The 19,090-nt window shown below is 43.3% G+C and overlaps 1 protein-coding gene across 6 annotated transcripts in view; it reads right to left on the minus strand.

The window, feature by feature from the left end:
- SBF2 (SET binding factor 2) overlaps positions 1–19,090 on the minus strand; it is a 473,611-nt gene that overhangs the window by 198,523 nt on the left and 255,998 nt on the right. For all 6 annotated transcript variants that reach the window (XM_061610395.1, XM_061610391.1, XM_061610392.1 and 3 more), the window contains one exon: positions 5,227–5,359. In XM_061610395.1, the coding sequence (XP_061466379.1) occupies positions 5,227–5,246 (20 nt within the window). In that variant the 5' untranslated portion in view covers positions 5,247–5,359. The remainder of the gene's footprint in view (positions 1–5,226; positions 5,360–19,090) is intronic.

Below are 19,090 nucleotides of genomic sequence, written 5' to 3' on the forward strand. Positions count from 1 at the left end.
GTACTATTAATATTTATTGATGTATTTTGTTGCTGCTTTGATTTTTGTTTACGTCTGTTTGGTTTGATTCCATTGTATTATTGTATTTATATATTTTTTGACTGTTTTATTGTTATGTACACCGCCCAGAGAGCCCTTGGGCTTAGGGCGGTATATAAATTAAATAAATAAATAAATAAATAAATACATTTTACATGAAGTAGCCTTCTTATACTTACCATTTCACATTGATACACTCCTATCATTTTTTTTAAACAAAATACAATTTGCTATAGCAGCAAAAGCACATTTATAGTATTTTCTATCTGTCATGTTGTTTTTAAATTCCATGCTTGCCTATTTTTGTATTACCTTTAACAGTGAGAGCTAAATGCAACTGATTCTCGTTAATAAAATGCATCCACATATTATGTTTATAATGTTAGGACTGGAAGCATAATCCCCCCTGAAGTTAATGAAGTATGCCAAAACAACAAAGCCTGGTACAACATGTAAAAATATCCAATCAACAGATATACTTAATACATGAATGTAACAATTACTTCCCACCCACCCCAACCCAAATTTATTTACCTATGAGTTACAGACAACCTGAAAATCAGATTTTGCTATCAAAATTTAGACAGCAAGTATTAGTAACAAATGGCTCATTATTGCCAGTTCACTAACTAAATCTGCATTTTGCTGATAACCCTGTGTAATATATTTGAAACAAGTATACATATATAATATTTAAAAGGTTACTTCAATAATATACAGCCTGCTAGTGTGAAATAATTTATGCTCATTTGAGTAGGAGGAATTCTGAAGACCTGGACAAGTTAATAGATTGATATGTAATTCATGGCCTTCAAAAGTAGTTATATATCATTATGGCTAGGTCCACACAGAAAAATCTGGGATGTTGCTAATGCATATCCTGATCATCCCAGTTATGAATGTGTTTATAAACAAATAATAAAATCTGATAAAGATGTATCTGATGAAGTGGACTCTAGTCCATGAAAGCTTATGCTGTAATAAATGTTGTTAGTCTCTGTTATTTTTGTAACACAGCTATCCCTTTGGAAATAGTATGAGTGAAACACCCACATATTAACTATGGTAGTGCCTGTCCACTTCATTTAATTTGTTTTGACCATGAACAGATTTAAATGAGAACAATAAGAGATAAGGCAGGTGAAAGTTGGAACCTGTTGTTTAAGCATCTTCAACACAAACGTTTTCCCAATGTACTCAGGTCTGCATTGACTTTAAACTAGCATGTATCAGAATCAAATGCAAATATGCAATATTTCTTTTAAAAAAGAGTTCCATGCTCTGAAAAATTTGCATCTTAGTAATGTTGAATATTCACTAATAGGCAAAAAAAACCTTGCAATTTAAGAACGTACCTATAACCAACAGATATTTCTATCAAACTTTTAAAAGAAGGGAAATTGGGCAGCTACAGTAAATGCACCAGGGGGGCAGGAGACCCGACCTCCTCTCTGCGATATTCTACTGCCCTACAAATTTGTAAAAATGCACACACATTTGGGTTGGTCTTTCATAGTCCAATCCACTCCTGTGTAACTTGGAAGAATTTGTTATCCTGTGCCTTTGAGCATATGGTGAGTGGTGGCAACCTGCCATCTCCAAAGATGGAGAACTACTTTGTATGTTTGTTGGTGTTCTTCTTAAAAGTAAAGGTAAAGGTATCCCCGCACTTGTAGTGCGAGTTGTTTCCGACTCTTAGGGTGACGTCTTGCGACGTTTACTAGGCAGACCGTATATATGGGGTGGGATGGCCAGTTCCTTCCCCAGCCTTTCTTTACTCCCCAGCATATGCCGGGTACTCATTTTACTGACCACGGATGGATGGAAGGCTGAGTGGACCTCGACCCCTTTTACCGGAGATTCGACTTCCTCCTTTCGTTGGAATCGAACTCCGGCCATGAGCAGAGCTTTGGCTGCGTTACCGCCGCTTACCACTCTGCGTCTTCCCTGTGTTACTACTGTTTCTACAGAAAATCTAACCTAGACAATTATATTTCTATCATTATTCATCCTAGAAATCTGTGTCAAATTTATTTTTATTAATTTCAGAGCCTTTTTATTGGTCAATGTCATATGATGGCAAAAAACAGCCTTTTGTGTTTCAAACTGGAGATTATGTTCTATTTTTATTTTGTGAGCATTATCCGTTGAATCTGAAACTGAAGTTTGATCTAAAAACCAGACTGATTACAATATGTTGCTACTTAAGCAATGACTCTAGCTGTTGGAAAAAACAAACTTGGGCTGCTCAAGATGCATGTTTTCAGCCTGCTATGTTTAAACCACTTTATTTAAGGCAAGGTGTTCACGATCAATTAAAAACATACAGCACACCTAGAATTTTGCTAGAATATATTTCACCTCCCACTGTTTTATCTTGTGCAAACTGAGACACTCCTCATGTCCACTGGAAACTATTCTGCAGAATAGTTAGTACTTCACCTATTCACAGAAACAGAAGCAAAATGATTGACTATAGGAAACTTCACTAAATTGCAAAGTAAATCAAAATTATTTGTAGTCACTGAATTATATCAACTGTCTTAATATTGTTGCTTCCTCCCTGCTAAAACAAGATTGGCACAGCACATATCTTATTTCTGTTATTTGGGCTGATTGCAGGTGTTGCCAAACTCACCATGCACTCAGAGGCACATGTTTCCAATTTCTTCCAAGCTACACAGGAAGTGGATTTGACTATAGAATACCAATCCAAATTGTGTTTGCATTTTTACAGATTTGTAGGGCAGTACAATGTCAGGTCAGGTCTCCTGCTCCCCTGGTGCATTCACTATAGCTGCCCAATTTCCCTGCTTTTTAAAGTTTGATAGAAATATCTGTGACCTATAGGTATGCTCTTAAACTGCAAGGGTTTTTTTTGCCTATTGGTGCATTTCTCTGCTTTCTAATCTGGGAGATAAGAAATGGGATCCTGCACAAGTTTGCTGAGAATAGGTTGATCATTTGCATGCTTATTGAGTTCAGTGGGATTTACTCCCCTGCAATCATGCTTACGATACATGAAACTGACCACAGGGAGATGGGGAGAGGAGGAGGAGGAACGGCAGGGATAGGGAAGGAAGGGCAGAGGGTAGGAGGGAGATAGGAGCAGGCAGGAGGGGATGAGGGCAGGTTTGAACATCTGCGTGTTTATTGAGTTCAGTGGGATTTACTCCCATGCAATCATGCTTAGGATAGGTAAAAGTGACCATGGGGGGGAGGGCTGGAGTGGGCAAGGGAGAAGGGAGAAGGGAAAGAAGAGGGGAAGGAGGAGAAAGGCAGGTCTGATCATTTGCATGCTTATTGAGTTCAATGGGATTTACTCCCATGCAATCATGGTTAGGATAGGTAAAACTGACCATGGGGAAGAAGGAGGGGGAGGGGATTGGAAGGAGGGGGAAGGAGGGGATTGGCAGGAGATGGAAAGGGGGAAAAGGGAGGCGATGAGAGGGAGGAGGAGGAGGAGACAGCAGTTTTGATCATTTGCATGCTTATTGAGTTCAATGGGATTTACTCCCGTGCAATCATACTTAAGATAAGTAAACCATGGGGGAAGAGGGGGAGGGGAGAGGAAGGAGGAGAAGGGGATTGGAAGGGGATAGGGGAGGGGCAAGAGGGAGGGGATAGGAGGGAGGAGGACAGGTTTGATCATTTTCATGCTTTTTGAGTTCAATGGGATTTACTCCTGTGCAATCAGGATAGGTGAAACTGACCTGGGAGAGGGGCAGGAAGGGGAGGAGGAGCACAGGGAGGGGAGGAGGAGCACAGGGAGGGGAGGAGGAGCACAGGGAGGGGAGGAGGAGGGAAGAAGGGGAAGAGATTGGGGTGGCATTGGGCAGAGGGGAATCCCTTTCCTTTCCAAAAGGAAAACATTGTGAACAATATCGTTCTACAGTTTCCCACACCTTTTTATTCTACAGCAGGCACATGTAGCCTTCCACCCAAACTTAAACCAAAGTTGTCACTGGCCACATCCACACCAGACTTTTATTTCACTTTAGACATTCATGGTTTCCCATAAAGAATCCTGGGAAGTGTAGTTAGTGAAGGATGCTGAGAGTTGCTAGGAGATGCCCTGTTCCCCTCACAGAGCTTCAATCAGAGCGGCTGACTGTTAAACCACTCTGGCCACTGGAACTCTGTCAGGGGAATAGGAGTCTCCTCTCAGCACCTTTCACAAGCTATGCTTCCCAGGATTCTTTGGGGGAAGCCATGACTGTCTAAAGGTCTGGTGTGGGAGTGACCCCTGATTAGCCTAGCCAAGCCAAGCAGCTGTGAGTCTGGCTTTTAGAACACTGACAGTTGGTTCTTATTGAGCATGCTTGGACTAATCAATAACTTCAATGCTAAATTTCTTAAATTAATTAAAAATTGGCCAGACATTTTTTAAACTTTTAAACTTCAGAAGATGAAGGGCAGGGTATGGGGCAAGGTTAGTAACAGGATTACAGGTACTCTGTGAACATGGTTGATTTTTAATTAATTTCAACTAATTATGAGAACTCCTACAGAAAAAAAGTCCAAAAGGGGTCTGGTTTCTCTCTCTCTCTCTTTTTATTCTTTGAACTCTCATTTCTCTGTTTTGTGTATCGCCATGAAAATTTAGAGGGTTATTAAGCAAGTGTTTTTTAGTTCAGGACTATAGTTTTGTAAGGTTTTGTTTTGAAATGAGCTTATGGGAAGCATCAGAATGGCATTGGGGTATTTTCAATTTAACACTGCAGAATGTAAAAAATCCATGCAGGCTATAGTATACAGCCACTCTTGTGGCTGTATAATTATGTTCTTATGCTTCCTCAATTTTGGCTTTTGACCCTAAAATGTAATGGTTTTCCAGGTAACAAAACATACCAAATCATCCTGGTACATTTACCAACGTCTTGTCAACAATATATTTGAAAATATGTTTCCAATCAGGATTTCTGGATTTCAGATGTGACACTGAATCTTATATGAGAATGCATCTCTACGAGCATGCTTTGAATTGCCCTTGAAATGTATTAAAAGGAAATGTTGCATGAGTTGCATGTAGTAGCAATTCTGTTATGCAAAGCTTCTGTAAAAATGCCTGATTTTATTAATTCATGGGAATCCTAAATCCAGTGAGGCAACACATACATATAGGAATTACTCACATAAATATAGATTTGGTGCTCATCAGTGTCAGCATTGTGCAAGAAAGCTTACCTGTATTTGAGAGGAAACATTAAAGATTCTAGTGCTCTACTGGCATCACTCAGTCTTTGGAAACTTGCAGAATGAAATAGGACCTTGTTTTCTGTAAGGACTGCGCAGAATAGACTCAGCACATTTTGAATTCCTTTAAAAAAACATACACACAAACAAATTTTAGTAGAAATGCACGCCAAAACAGAATAAAGAAAGTTAAAATGAAGTAATTAATATTCTTGGAGTCACTTTAGGAAAATCTGTGGTAAGAATACAGTGCACCACATCTTGGGGATTTTCTCTTTCCTGTGACATTCTGTTTTCTTTTTTTTCCTTTAAAGGCTAGCCCACTACTCTATGATTATTTCCCTATGGTTGGAATATTTCATGTTTGATCTCTTTCAGGATATTTGATCCTATTTTCCAAACAGTGCTCAATAGTGACCTCGAATGGCATTTTGTACAAGCATTTGCGCTTCAAGCGCCAGACATGTGGTAAACTTATCAACTAAGTTTAACATGTCAACCTTTACATAACAAGCCTCTGAATACATCTACCTCCCCACTTCTACCAGTGGGATCCTGTGCTGGATCAAAAGCCTTCTATGGATGGAAGGAACCCTTCCTTTGCAAGTGGCTAAGTTTGGATCAAAAATTCTACAACAGTTGGCATTACAATTTTCATTTACACAAGGGCTGTAAGGTTGCCATTTTAAAAAAGATGTTACAAAGTAACTCAGTTTGAATGTTATATCAGAAGTCAGAAGACGTCAGTCTCTCAAATTCAGATCAACAATGCTGAATTTGAAGGATTAACCATGTCTTTATATTACTGATGTAATATAATGTTCAAACTCAATTATTACTATGTAATCTGCCCAAAGAACTTCAGTTATGGAGCACCATAACCATAATTAAATAAAGGAATAATTGAAAATATATTCATTGCTATATTCTAACAACCTTTTAAGGACATATAGCAAGACAATTGTCAATACAACAGTGAAATGTAAGTTAGCTTCTCACTGAGGATGGAGGTGAAGAATAAGTGAGCAATTCTTTCCAGGTGAGCAATGTGTGACAGTTGTAAATAGATACATGGAATGGGACAGATGTAAATCTTTTAGAATTAAAGCTATTATTTTACTCACAGCTTTGAATCACATACATAAAAGAAACAAAGATTTGTGAAATTTCCCATTGTTCTGTTTATTTTACAAACATACAGCAGTGTAGGACCATTAAAATGTTCATGATTTGCTTATGTGGGAAGGGGGCATCTAAAAGTGCATCCCAGTGGGGATGCTGTCTATCAGCCCCGCATTGTTTTAAATGGAATGTGCATGTGGATGCATATCACTATATACATTTGAATGAAGTGAATCCCCCCCAATCCTTTAAACTGTAAATGGGAAGTCAGTCACTCTCATGGCCTTATGGGTGCTGTGGGGAGATCTGGGCCACCTAAATGTCCTCCATGGGGTAGCTTCCATGTTCTCGGGACCCCTAGCTAAAATACAGCAGGTGACCTACTTCCCTTCTGCCTGTCAGTCTCTGCTGGCTGAGGGCTTACATTCTATTGTTGGTGTGTGTGGAAATTGCGTGTCCGGCGCGTTACAGGTGACAGCGAGATGGTCAAGAAATCCAGGCACAAGAACTAGTTTAAGAGTCCTTTACTTTGGACATTAGGAAACAGCAAACAAATCACTCACTTCTCTCCAGCTACAAAACACTCTCCAGCAAGAACTCCTTCCCCCACACTAGGCTGGCAGAGCTCTCCAGCCTATATCTCTCTTCGTTGCCTTGGCAGCACCAGAGCCAAGGCTCTGCAAGGCTCTGCAGGCAGCTTAACCCCTGCTATGCTCTTCCTTGCTTCAGTCTTGATGGAAACACAAGAGACAGTCATGCCTATGGGTCAACATCTATTGCATTCTATTCTCTATCACTGCCAATGCTGACTGTCACCATGAGGGCAACATGGAGTTTTTGGGAGATTTTAGGGAAGTAGTGTGTGCTTTTTTATCCCAAAAGTTTCTTGCATAGCTTGGGTGTCATTCTTCACCTCCTATCCTGGTATGCAGGAAATAGCTCCTGATCTGCTGTTTCCCCTGTTTGCTCTCTTGCAGTGTGCAAAAACTACTTTACTGAGGGGAGCAATTACAGCAAAAACAGACAGTGGGAAAAAGTTCTATTTTTGAACATTATGTGACAAAAATACATTGCAATGGATTATGATGAATGAACGAGTCTAAAACAAATACCTTAATTCTAATGCTTTAGCTGCTCAAGACACCGTTAGCCCAGATCAACATTTTTCATATGAAATAATTCTTACATACAGGGTTAGAATCATTGAACTAGAAGACACATATTACTCCAACGTATCATATTTTTATTATAATGCACCCTGCTAATGTTTAGATAAATAGGTAATTTTAATTATTATATTTATGCCACATGTATCAGTACCCATGACAAAGAGTTATATGGGCAGCATAGATAGGCCCCTGTCCCCAAGAAGCTTATAATTAGACATAGACAGTGGATAAACACAGAGGGAGAGAGGAAAAGGCAAGAAAAGGGAGTGAAGAATGCAGGCACATGCTATTACACATGCTTAAAACTTGGCTATAGTTGGGAATGAGGATCCACCAGAGAAGCCAAAGGCTATGCAGAAAAGATGGGTTTGAGGGAGAGAGGTAGTATGATGCACATGTTGAGGGAGAGAGTTTGATTCATGGGGGCAGCTAGGGAGCAGTGGCGGTTGGTAGCATTTTGATTTGGTAGGGCTAGGTCATAGACCCGATGGAGAATGCTTGGCAGGATTGGAGGGAATAAAAGAAGTCACAAAGGAAATGCTTCCAGAAGCCTCTGGGCCTGCTAATGGAATTGCTGAAAAAGGTTGCGACACCACCATCCAGCATGCCTATGCTAGTCAGTTTAGAGTTTTCCCTGGTACCCAGCCCAGACTTAGTTGTTGAACAAGCAGACTGTAATGAGCCAAGCCAGAATGATAAGAAGGATTCTCTCTCAGGAGAGCTGACAATCTCCCCAAGGTCACATAGAAAAGCCAGAAGACATTTACAGTTAGAGAAATTCTCCTTTGCACTAGAAGGAGCCCCCACCTTGCCGCAAATGTTAAAAAGTGCTAGATCAGCTCGGGCAAGTAAAGTGCCCACCCACCTCTCTTTTATTTAGAGTGTCTGGCAGTGATAATGTCATTGTAATAACTCTCCATTGCTGCTTCCATGCCTAGTTTGCATCTGTTCCGTAACCTGATGCAGAACATTTTGAACATTATGTTTTGATGCTGCATTCCTTATACTGAGAACTGGAATCAAGCTTCATGCAAAACTCAGTCTTAAGAGTCCTGAGTCTGCTTCTCTGGTTGGGAGCCAGGACAGGCTGCAATTTTTAACTTGGTTGTTTTCATCACAATAGGACTTGTACAGCACTTATTTAAGAAAGTGTGCCATTACACATGTGCAGAGCACCAGTGTCACATCACTAATAAATAAATAAATGTTTGCACATCTATGGACAGGGGGAAAGCTTCCATGTAAGAATTGCCCAAGTATGATTTTCAGACAAGATTGACTCCATATCTCTTATTTAGAAATCAAGCCATAGCACATGACAAGTTTTGAATTCATGTATTATATTGTTTTATGCTTTTATATTCTAATATATTTGGTAAGTGGTTATATGAGAATGATTAAGGTAAGTGGTGAGTGTTGGGAGGGGGGAATTGGTGAGTATAATGTTGGAATGTGCTGGATGGTGACTGGCTTAGTAGCCCTAGTGGACCAGCAAGATAAAAGTTGTAGAAGGTGTGAAAAACCAGAAGATCTCATCTCCTTGTCTCCAGTGAAATTGGATAAAAACAGTAGGAAAACTTTTTTTACCAGCTAGCAGCTAAAATGCACACTTTTGGCAGTGGGTGGGTTTGATTCTGACCATTCTGACCATCTGACCAATTCCTATTCTGAAAAGCAACACAGAATAACGTACTGGAACTAGCTTTCCCTGAGGGAAAGTAGTATATGCACCACTCTAAATTTAAATGTCTTATGCACCTCTTTATCCTGGCCTTTGACACCTGAGACACATACTTTTAGGACCCACCCTATTTTGTGATTTTAGCTTGTTTTTAATTATTTTTAATGCTGTATTTTACAATTATTGCAACCCGCCCTAAGACCTTTGGGTGAAGGGCAAATAATAAATGATAATGATGATGATGTAAGCCGGGACCCTTTTACTTTGTAGAAACTGAATTTTCAAAAGCAGCATATACATTGATGCAACTTCAGTTAGAAGATTTGTCTTCTAGATATCTTTCCATTCTGAGAATGCAGCCTCACATAATAATCTTGCTTACGGGGTTTAGGTATCATACTGTATACACAGAGTTGTATTTTCAAACAGTCATATGTATTTTTAGCTTTGGTAAGGTGAGTTTCCAAATAATTATGTGGCCGTAAGATTGCATACATAGTCTTAAAGTATATTCTTTAAGGTATATACACGGTATACACATATGACTATACAAAAATCATCCTGCATGTACATCACAGTGGCCCTCCATTTTCTGCCATATCACTTATGACACACTTCAGTAGCAGCATTGGTTTATTTCTGTACTACTTTTTGGGCAAGGCCCCTAAAGGACAGGAACAGAGAAAAGGAGAAAGAGAAGCATGCCTGTCAGAGAACAGCATGCCTCCTCCTTTTGCTTGCTTGACTGTTTTTGTGCATGCCTCTCTCCAAGCAGAATAAGCAAATCAAGAGAAAGTGAGATAATCTAATGCTTCAACATTTAGAATATACTATTTAAGAAACATTTTAGTACAAGTAATTATCACTAAAGCAGTCAAGACATTATACTAAATATAATTCTTTAGAAAGTAATTCAGGAAAGTATTTCAACTTAAGAGGTTTAAAGCCCGATCCTATGTCTTTTTATTTAGAAGTAAGTTTCATTGACTCACTAGCACTGCAATCATAGCCTCAGGGACGGTCAGGACACTACCCTAGAATCTGAATGAGAATGACCAAGCAGGTAAATTAAAATAGGCAGAGCAATCCAAATGCTGGGGAGCCGGCGGAAAGTCATGGTGGGAAACACTGGCTCCCACAAACAGGCCTCCCAAGGAGTAAGTGCTCCCTGTAGGCCACAATGGAAATGCTTTTATTGCTGGCCTTTTGGCCGTTGGAGTTTCCAGGCCAATCGGTACCTGTGGAAGGGCCCTGAATGTGAGGAGGATCTCACACAAGCCCTCCCTCTGTGGCTCTGCTTCCACAATGCCCCTGGAACACACCTTTTTGGGACTTCTGCAGGCCAGGCTGGCTGTCCCCAAGAGAGCCTCAGTGATGCCAAGCAGGTGTGGGGACTGCTGCATCCAACTCTACCCATCCTGGCAGAAAGGTTAGTTGGAATGCGCCCCTTACTTAGGTTTTTTTGGGGGGGCAGATAAAGTCATTCCCATTTTACAAATATCTGGTTATGAAAGAAAAAGAATAGGAATTGACAGTGACTGCAAAACTGTTTGTAATTGTTTACTCTTGATTCATCTGCATAATAGAGAGTGGTGGAACTTTCCAGTGAACAGAGCACCAAAATTTATATTGAACTGGCTATGAACACCGTCTCCAGAGAGCATAAACCTATTGAACTCTGCTCAGTTTGCTGTCCAGGTGCTCTTGGTGATGGTAATTTCAAGGCTCCTGCTCTCTCTTCTTATGGTTCTTTATCTTTAAACTGGACTTGAACCAGAGAGCCCTTTAAACCAGAGGACTTGTTCAAATAAAGGACTGTCCTCTGTAAAGTGCCACCCCAAATGTGAGCAAAATTAGATGAATCAATGGTAACCATAAAATTTCAGCTTCAAATGTTCCTTTACTTTCTTTTTAGAGATTGTACCATTGGTCTCACCTGAAAGGTGATTTTCATAGGAAGGGGCCATCACTGTGGGAAATAGTTCCACCTATCGTGCGAAGGCAAGAATGTTTTTGAAGTCAAGACTAGGGACGTCATGCCCCTCCCACTCTCCAGTTCATTCGTAGCGAGTCTAAAAGAGATATCTAAAAATACAAGAACAAGGCCAACAGGCCCGCCAGGAAAATAACATAATAGTCACATGCACAACAACATGACTCTAACATAACTTCATAACATAACAGAACTAAAAGTCTTGACTTCACTCTTACATTTAAATATAATATGGAAACAATAACATGTAACCCATTGATAAAATCGCTAGTCATCCTCCAACTGGGAGGGTCGTGATGGCCCCTTCCTATGAAAATCACCTTTCAGGTGAGACCAATGGTACATTTTCCATAGGAAGTGGGCCATCACTGTGGGATGTACCAAAGCAACCCATATAGGGAGGGACCACCCACATGTTAATCCTCATTAAGAACCTGTTGCAACACTCGTCTGCCAAAAGAAGCATCAGCAGAGGCATAACGATCAATTTTATAATGTCTTATAAACGAGTGTGTGGAAAACCAGACTGCGGCCCTACAAATATCGGCAACAGGAGCATTAGTAGCAAAAGCAGCCGAAGTGGCAGCTGACCTAGTAGAATGAGCTGTTATACTAGCAGGAACTGGCAGCTTCAGGGACTCATATGCTAAGGTAATGCATGCCCTTAACCAATGGGATAAGGTAGGATTGGATACTTTATGCCCCATAGACCCTGGATGAAAGGATACAAACAGAGACTCCGTTCGTCGAATCTCTTGGGTCCTAGACAGGTAGGTCTTGAGAGCCCTCCGGACATCTAACGAATGCCAAGCCTTTTCAAGAGGATGGGTAGGATCCGGGCAAAAGGAAGGCAACACAATGTCCTGGTTGCAATGAAAAACTGAATCGACCTTGGGACGAAAGGAAGGGTCAGTCTTCAGCACAACAGAATCCTTATGGAAGACGCAGAGGTGTCTAGCAGAAGACAATGCGCCCAACTCCGAAACCCGTCTGGCAGATGTGATTGCAATCAGAAACAGGACCTTGAAGGACAGTATGCGTAGGGGCACAGTCCTGATGGGTTCAAACGGAGGGCGTTGCAAAGCCTGCAGGACTTTCGGCAAACTCCATGAGGGGAACCGATGGGCAACAGCCGGAGAACGTAGGGCGACTCGCCTCAAAAAACGTTTGATGAACGGATGTGAGGAAATATGATCTCCAGGAGAGGACACTGAGAGAATGGATGACAGAGTAGACACATGTCGACGTAGAGTGTTGGGTCGAAGTCCCATCATAAAGCCACTATGGAGAAATTGGAGCACCTGGTGCACATTGGCCTGGGATGGATCGTGGTGGTGGGACTGACACCACTTGGAGAAAGCCACCCAGGTATGTTGATAAATGCGAGTGGTAGATGGTCTTCTCGAGGCCAAAATAATATCAATCACAGCGTCAGACAGTCCAGCTGACCTCAAGTGTCTCCGTTCAAACGCCATGCTGTTAGATTGAGCCAAGTAGGGTCCTGGTGCAGTACTGGGCCCTGGGATAGGAGGTCTGGCATTACTGGAAGTGTCCAAGGATCCATCATTGACATTGCCAGAAGATCTGAGAACCACGGTCGGCGTGGCCAAAATGGTGCTATCAGAACCAGCTGTGCCCTTTCGGTTCGCGCCTTCCTCAAGGTTTTGGCTAACAATGGTATGGGAGGAAAGGCGTACAATAGACCGTCTGGCCACGGTGTTGTCAGAGCATCCACTGCTTCTGCTGTTGAGTCCAGGTATCGAGCAAAGTACCTTGGAAGCTGGCAATTGTGACTGGAAGCAAACAGGTCGACTGAGAGGGCGCCGAACCGACACTGGAGACAATGGAAAATGGCTGGATGAAGTTTCCATTCTCCCGGGAAGACCTGTTGTCTGCTGAGCCAGTCTGCTGTCACATTCCAAATCCCTCTGAGGTGCTCTGCTTTCAGGGATTGTAGATGTTGTTCTGCCCAGACAAAGATGAGGGAGGCTAAGTCCTGCAGAGGACGAGACCTGGTGCCCCCCTGTCTGTTCAAATGTGATTTTACACACGTGTTGTCTGTTCGAATGAGCACATGATGCAAAGGGAACAGAGACTGAAAATGACATAGAGCCAAGTGGACAGCCTTTAGTTCCAGCCAGTTGATGCTTCGAGCTCGCTCTGCGTTGGGCCAAATCCCCTGAACGTACTGGGAGTTGCAGTGGGCTCCCCAACCTATGAGGCTGGCGTCTGTGGTCACGACTGTTCTGCGGGGTTCTCTGAACGACGTGCCCTTGGAGAGGTGTTGAACCTTGGTCCACCAGCGGAAGGAGAGGCGCAGAGCGGGGCTCAAACGAACTTTGCGATGGTTGGAGCTGGCAATGTCTTTTTGAAAAGGCAACAGAGTCCACTGAAGGGGCCGAGTGTGAGCCCGAGCCCAGGGCACAATGTGGATTGTGGAGATAAACATCCCGAGCGCTCTGGCGAGAAGCATGACGTCTGCGGATGTTTGTTGCATCAGGGACCTTGCGATGCTTGTGATGGCAGTGATGCGATCTGGAGCCAGGAAGACCATTGCCTGCAGGGTGTCCAACATTGCCCCAAGATGTAGTAGGCGTTGGGTTGGTTGGAGATGGCTTTTGTCGAAGTTGACAAGCCAGCCGTAGGTCTGCAAAACATTGAGGGTGATCATTAAATGATGATGAGCCAGCTCTTCAGATTTGGCCCGTATGAGCAGATCATCCAAATATGGGTAGATATGAACCCCTTGGGTCCGAAGGTAAGCCACTAGGATGAGTAGCACCTTGGAAAATACTCTTGGAGCAGAGGAGAGGCCAAAAGGCATCGCTCTATATTGAAAATGTTGGTGGCCAAAAGCAAACCGAAGAAACTTTCTGTGGGCTATGCAAATGGGTACATGGAGATACGCTTCCTTAAGGTCGATAGAAGCCAGGAAGTCTCCTTCATGCAGACTCTCGGTAATGGAATGGAGAGATTCCATTTTAAACTTGCGGTATGTTACAAAACGGTTGACAAACTTGAGATCCAATACCGCCCTCCAAGATAAATCTCGTTTTGGCACAGCAAATAGGAGGGAGTACACCCCTTCCGATCTCTCAGTTGTGGGAACTGGCTCTATTGCCGCTATGTGCAAGAGGTGATGTATAGCTGTCTGCATGATGTTGTGCCTGGCTGGTGCCCTTGGGCAAGGAGACGGGTGGAATCTGTCTGATGGGGTTGCCCAGAACTCTATGGTATAGCCATAAGTGAAGAGGTCCCTGATCCAGGAGACCTTAGTAAGGCACAGCCATCGATCTCCAAAATTAAGTAATCTGCCACCTATGGGGATGGCGTTAATACTACTTGTGTAGGCGAGGACCTCCCCTATATGAGGACGATGAGTTGCCCCTGCGCCCTTGGTACTGACCTCTGCCCTGGAAGCGTCGGTTCCAGGAACCCCTGAATGCGTTGGAATCATAGGGTCTGAAATCGCGGCCTCGTCCTCCTGGCCGCATTCCTCGAAAAGGCTGGTTAGAACGAAAGGAGGGAAATCGCCTGAAGGGCCTGTGGTCGATGTTCTTGACTGTGGCTAGAACCGGTTTATGGGCGTCTTTTGGATCAACCAGAACTGCCTTTAGAGCTTCCTCGCCGAAGAGTAGAGATCCGGAGTAAGGGGCCTTGGACAGGTTCAATCTGGCCGCTGAATCAGCTTGCCAGTGGCGAAGCCAGAGGGTACGACGAGCGACTATTTGAGTCGTCATGGCTCGTGCCCCTAATTGGGTGGCATCCAAAGTGGCATCGGCCACAAAAGCTGCTGTCTTACGTAATTTCAATAGTGCTCTTTTGAAGGCGACAGGATCAGGGTTATCATCCTCTAGAAGGTCATCCAGCCACATCATAGATGCTCTGGAGAAGATGGAGGCTGAGGCGGAGGCACGCATGGCTAGGGCAGTGGCCTCGTGGTTCTTGCGGAGGGCGAAGTCTATTCGATGTTCAGTAGTTTTAGGTGGGATTCCCCTTCCCTGGGCAAGATAGATCGTGAAACGAGGCGAGCGATCGGTTCATCTATGCCAGGGACCTCTAACTTGGTGGCGAAGTCTGGGGCTAGGGCGTAAAGTCTGTCAGCCATGTTCTTGAAGCGTCGAGCTTTGAGCGGGTGGGCCCATTCATCGGAAGCTAATTTGGCAATTGGGTCCGGCACCGGGATGTAGTGTTCAGTAGGTGCAGGGGATTTGAGGACCTTGGCCCCTTTGAGAGTTGGAGCGGACGAAGTTGAGGGCGCAGTCTGGAGACCAAGGGTATGAAGTACCCTACGTGCGAGCGGTTGGTAATCTGAGGTATTGAACAAGCGATACGATGTATCCTCATCATGATCTGAATAGTCGCTCCAGTCGTCTCCTTCAACATGGTCAGTGAAAGTTAACTCCTCCGCATACGAGGCTTCGTCCGTACATCTGCCTCTGGCTACATCAAAGGGATCTGGCGAGCAGGAAGGATGAGCAGCATGGAACGCGCGTTGGTCCATGTTGAGTGGGGGTATGGCAGGAACCTGTGGTAGTGACTGCATTTGTGTGAAATAAGCCAGCATGGCTTGGAGTTGGGAGAGGAAATCAGGAGACAGCTGCAGACCAGATGTGTGAGATGTATGTGCCTGGTGGGCTGTTGGAACAGATGTCTGAGGCGGTAAGCCAGAGGTAGGTTCGTTAGGCGAACCGTGAGGGGGAAAGCCAACAAACTCTTCCTCGTCAGAGGCAGTAGCAGGAGAATGGAAAATATCACCTATGTGTGTCTGTGCTGTGGTGGTTGTTGGCACAGAGACATAACGAGGACGCTTTGGTTTACTATGGCTGGAAAGATGTTTTGTCTTAGCTAGTGCTTTGGCATGTCTGGTCTTAGACGTGTTAGTATGTTGTGGCTTGGCTGATTGTGGCATGTCTGGCTGATCTGGCACCATGTGTGTTGATGGTGACATGCCTGGCTGTTCTGCCATCTTATATGAACCTGGGTGCAGTACACTGCCACGGAGGGGGCAGAATGTAAAGACCCGAACTGGCACAGCGTACTACCACGGAGGGGGTAGGATACACTGGCAGATGGCGAATGCACTGCCACAGAGGGGGCAGAATGCACAGAGGTATCCACGTTAATATAATATAGGCTGTTTTAGAGTTGGCACACTCAGATTAGTGCTGTGGGCTGGGTTTTTGGCTTGTTCACGGCCCCATAGGGGGCAGGATATGTAATGTAAATCAGATTTAATACAAGTCAGCCACTGATATTAAAGCTCCAGCCTTGATAATGTAATCCAGCCACTAGGATTAAAGCTCCAGCCTTGATAATGTAATCCAGCCACTAGGATTAAAACTCCAGCCTTGATAATGTAATCCAGCCACTAGGATTAAAGCTCCAGCCTTGATAATACAATCCAGCCCACTAGGATTGGAGCTCCAGCCTTAATAATACAATTCAGCCACTATGATTACAGCCACAGTAAAAATGTGTGTAAATCAGCCTTGTGTAAGTTTGTCAGCAGCACATATACACAAACATACAGATAGATAGCCTGCAGGGGAGGTATCCGAAGCTAAATAGATGGTAACAAAAAAGGCGGGAATTTTGAATTTCAAAAAATGGCGCCCGGAAAAAAAAAAAAACGGGCGGGAAAAAACGATCAAAAGGGGGCTGAGGGAGAAGGAGCAATGGCGGCCGTCGCAAGCGAACTGGGGGAAGGGCTGGCCAGCACGGACTCGCCGAAAGCCGCAGTAGCGGTTGGAAAAAAAACTCTGGAAGAGCAGGTAGAGGAACACACGGCAGCCGTCGCGGTCTGTAAAGCCCTTCGCAGTGGGATTTAAGCCACGTAGCGAGGGCGATCTGCGGTAAGGTAGTAACGGCGGGAGCCGCAGCTGCAAGCTCCCGCAGAGATCGGATCAGCCGCAGCCGCGGCAATGATCGGGGGGGAGGGAGGGGGATTCCCCTTCCCTCACAAGCGATCAAAAGCGATCTAAAAAAAAAAAGAACCGCAGCCGCGGTCACTGAGGGAGCCCCCTGGCTACGGGGGGGGAGGGGGCTTGAAACTGCAAAAATAAAGAGAGCCGCAGCCGCGGTCTCAGAGGGAGCACCCCAATCAAGGAAATAAAAGAAATTAAATAGCCCTGAGGAAAGGGGGAAGAGAGCCGCAGCCGCGGTCTCTGAGGGGATCCTCAGTAGGCTAGACACAAAAAACAGAAAAAAGGTTTTGAAGAGAAAAAGACAAACAAATACGAGACTTAGCTAAATGCTACGTGAAATTCCAATCTTGTTCGTACGAAGGCAAGAATGAACTGGAGAGTGGGAGGGGCATGACGTCCCTAGTCTTGACTTCAAAAACATTCTTGCCTTCGCACGATAGGTGGAACTATTTCCCACAGTGATGGCCCACTTCCTATGGAAAATTTACAGCTCATAAGAAAGGCTCATGATATATTGCATACTGCAAGTAGCTTTCTCCGTAACGCAAAGTTGCAGTTGGGGTGAGTAAGCATTTTTCTACCTGCAGGAATTTGTTCCTGGAAAAAAGTAAATATGTTCCATAAGTTTTTCATTTAAACAAATGAAGGACTTGAGTATATGATTTCAGCTGTACAAGATCTGGAGTTCATCAATTCTGCCTTCATCACTAGGTGACATTGCAAAAAAACAAAACAAAAACCCCCCCACTCAACATGTTACTATTTAAAAGCCAACATTTTATAGAGTTCAAAGACAACACAGTATGTGAAAGCCAAACAATTCTTACAACGCTGCATATTTAAGGAGGAAAGCATTTATTAAAAACAATGAAACTGTACTGATCACTAATATAACTTTCTACACAAGTAAACGAAAATATAACACAGATTTTCCAGCTTCTTTGCTTTATACAGAACTTACATGATTATCATAAATCACAGCTTTTTGCAGCACTAAATATGAAGTACTGTATGTACAACTTTGGTAAACAAGTTATACATTATGCCTACCTCAGCTTCACCTAACATCGTGTCCTCTGTCAAATACCCAACAACTAACTGCTGCTTTAAAATCAGGACTGTTGAAATGTGAGGTTTCTCAAAGACAGAGATTTTAAATTTGTGGTTGTCCCAGATAAATTGGGACAGCTGGAGGGTAAGATAAATGGCATTTTATTTTTTAAATCATAAAGCCTGAGTGGAGACTTATATATTTGGATAATAAGGTTCAGTTTCACATATTTGGCAGCCAGGTTGTGTCTGGGTTGTTTTCCATGTATTTATATCTTCCAATTGCTCCTATAATGCCACCCTGGGCTCCTTCTGGAAGGGTGGGATATAAAAACAACAACAACAAATTACAGTAATACCTCAGTTAACAAGTAGATGTGTTCCTGGACTTCTTTAATGTAAACTTTGGTTCCAGAGGTAGGAATAACATGGAAAGAATAGGGATAGGTTCCTACACCAGCTCACAGATTGTGGGGGAAGCTTCAACAGAGGCTTTAAAGAGTGCCTACACAGCACCCACCCATTCCCACTCCTTCCTGCTCCCCTCCTTCTCCTCCTCTCAATGTATTGGATCCTTCCCTCCCCAGCCCTGAGAAAAAGCAAAAGATTTCTTTAATGCAAAGCAAACACACAGGCTAGTCAGTTTCACCTTAAAACAAAGGTACAGGCTTGAAAGTTTATCGGTAGCAAAGGAAAGCAAGGACACAGGCTGGTCTGTTTCACCTTAAAGCAAGAGCAGGGGCTTGAAAGTTTATCCATAGCAAAGCAAAGACAGATCCTGGTCAGTTTCACCTTAAAGCAAAAGCACAGGGTTGTCAATTTATTGACAGTAAAGCAAAGATACAGGCTGGTCAGTTTCATCTTAAAGCAAAGGCACAGGCTTGAAGGTTTATCCACAGCAAAGCAAAAAGCT

This window comes from Rhineura floridana, chromosome 2, assembly GCF_030035675.1.
Source record: "Rhineura floridana isolate rRhiFlo1 chromosome 2, rRhiFlo1.hap2, whole genome shotgun sequence".
NCBI lineage: Eukaryota > Metazoa > Chordata > Lepidosauria > Squamata > Rhineuridae > Rhineura > Rhineura floridana.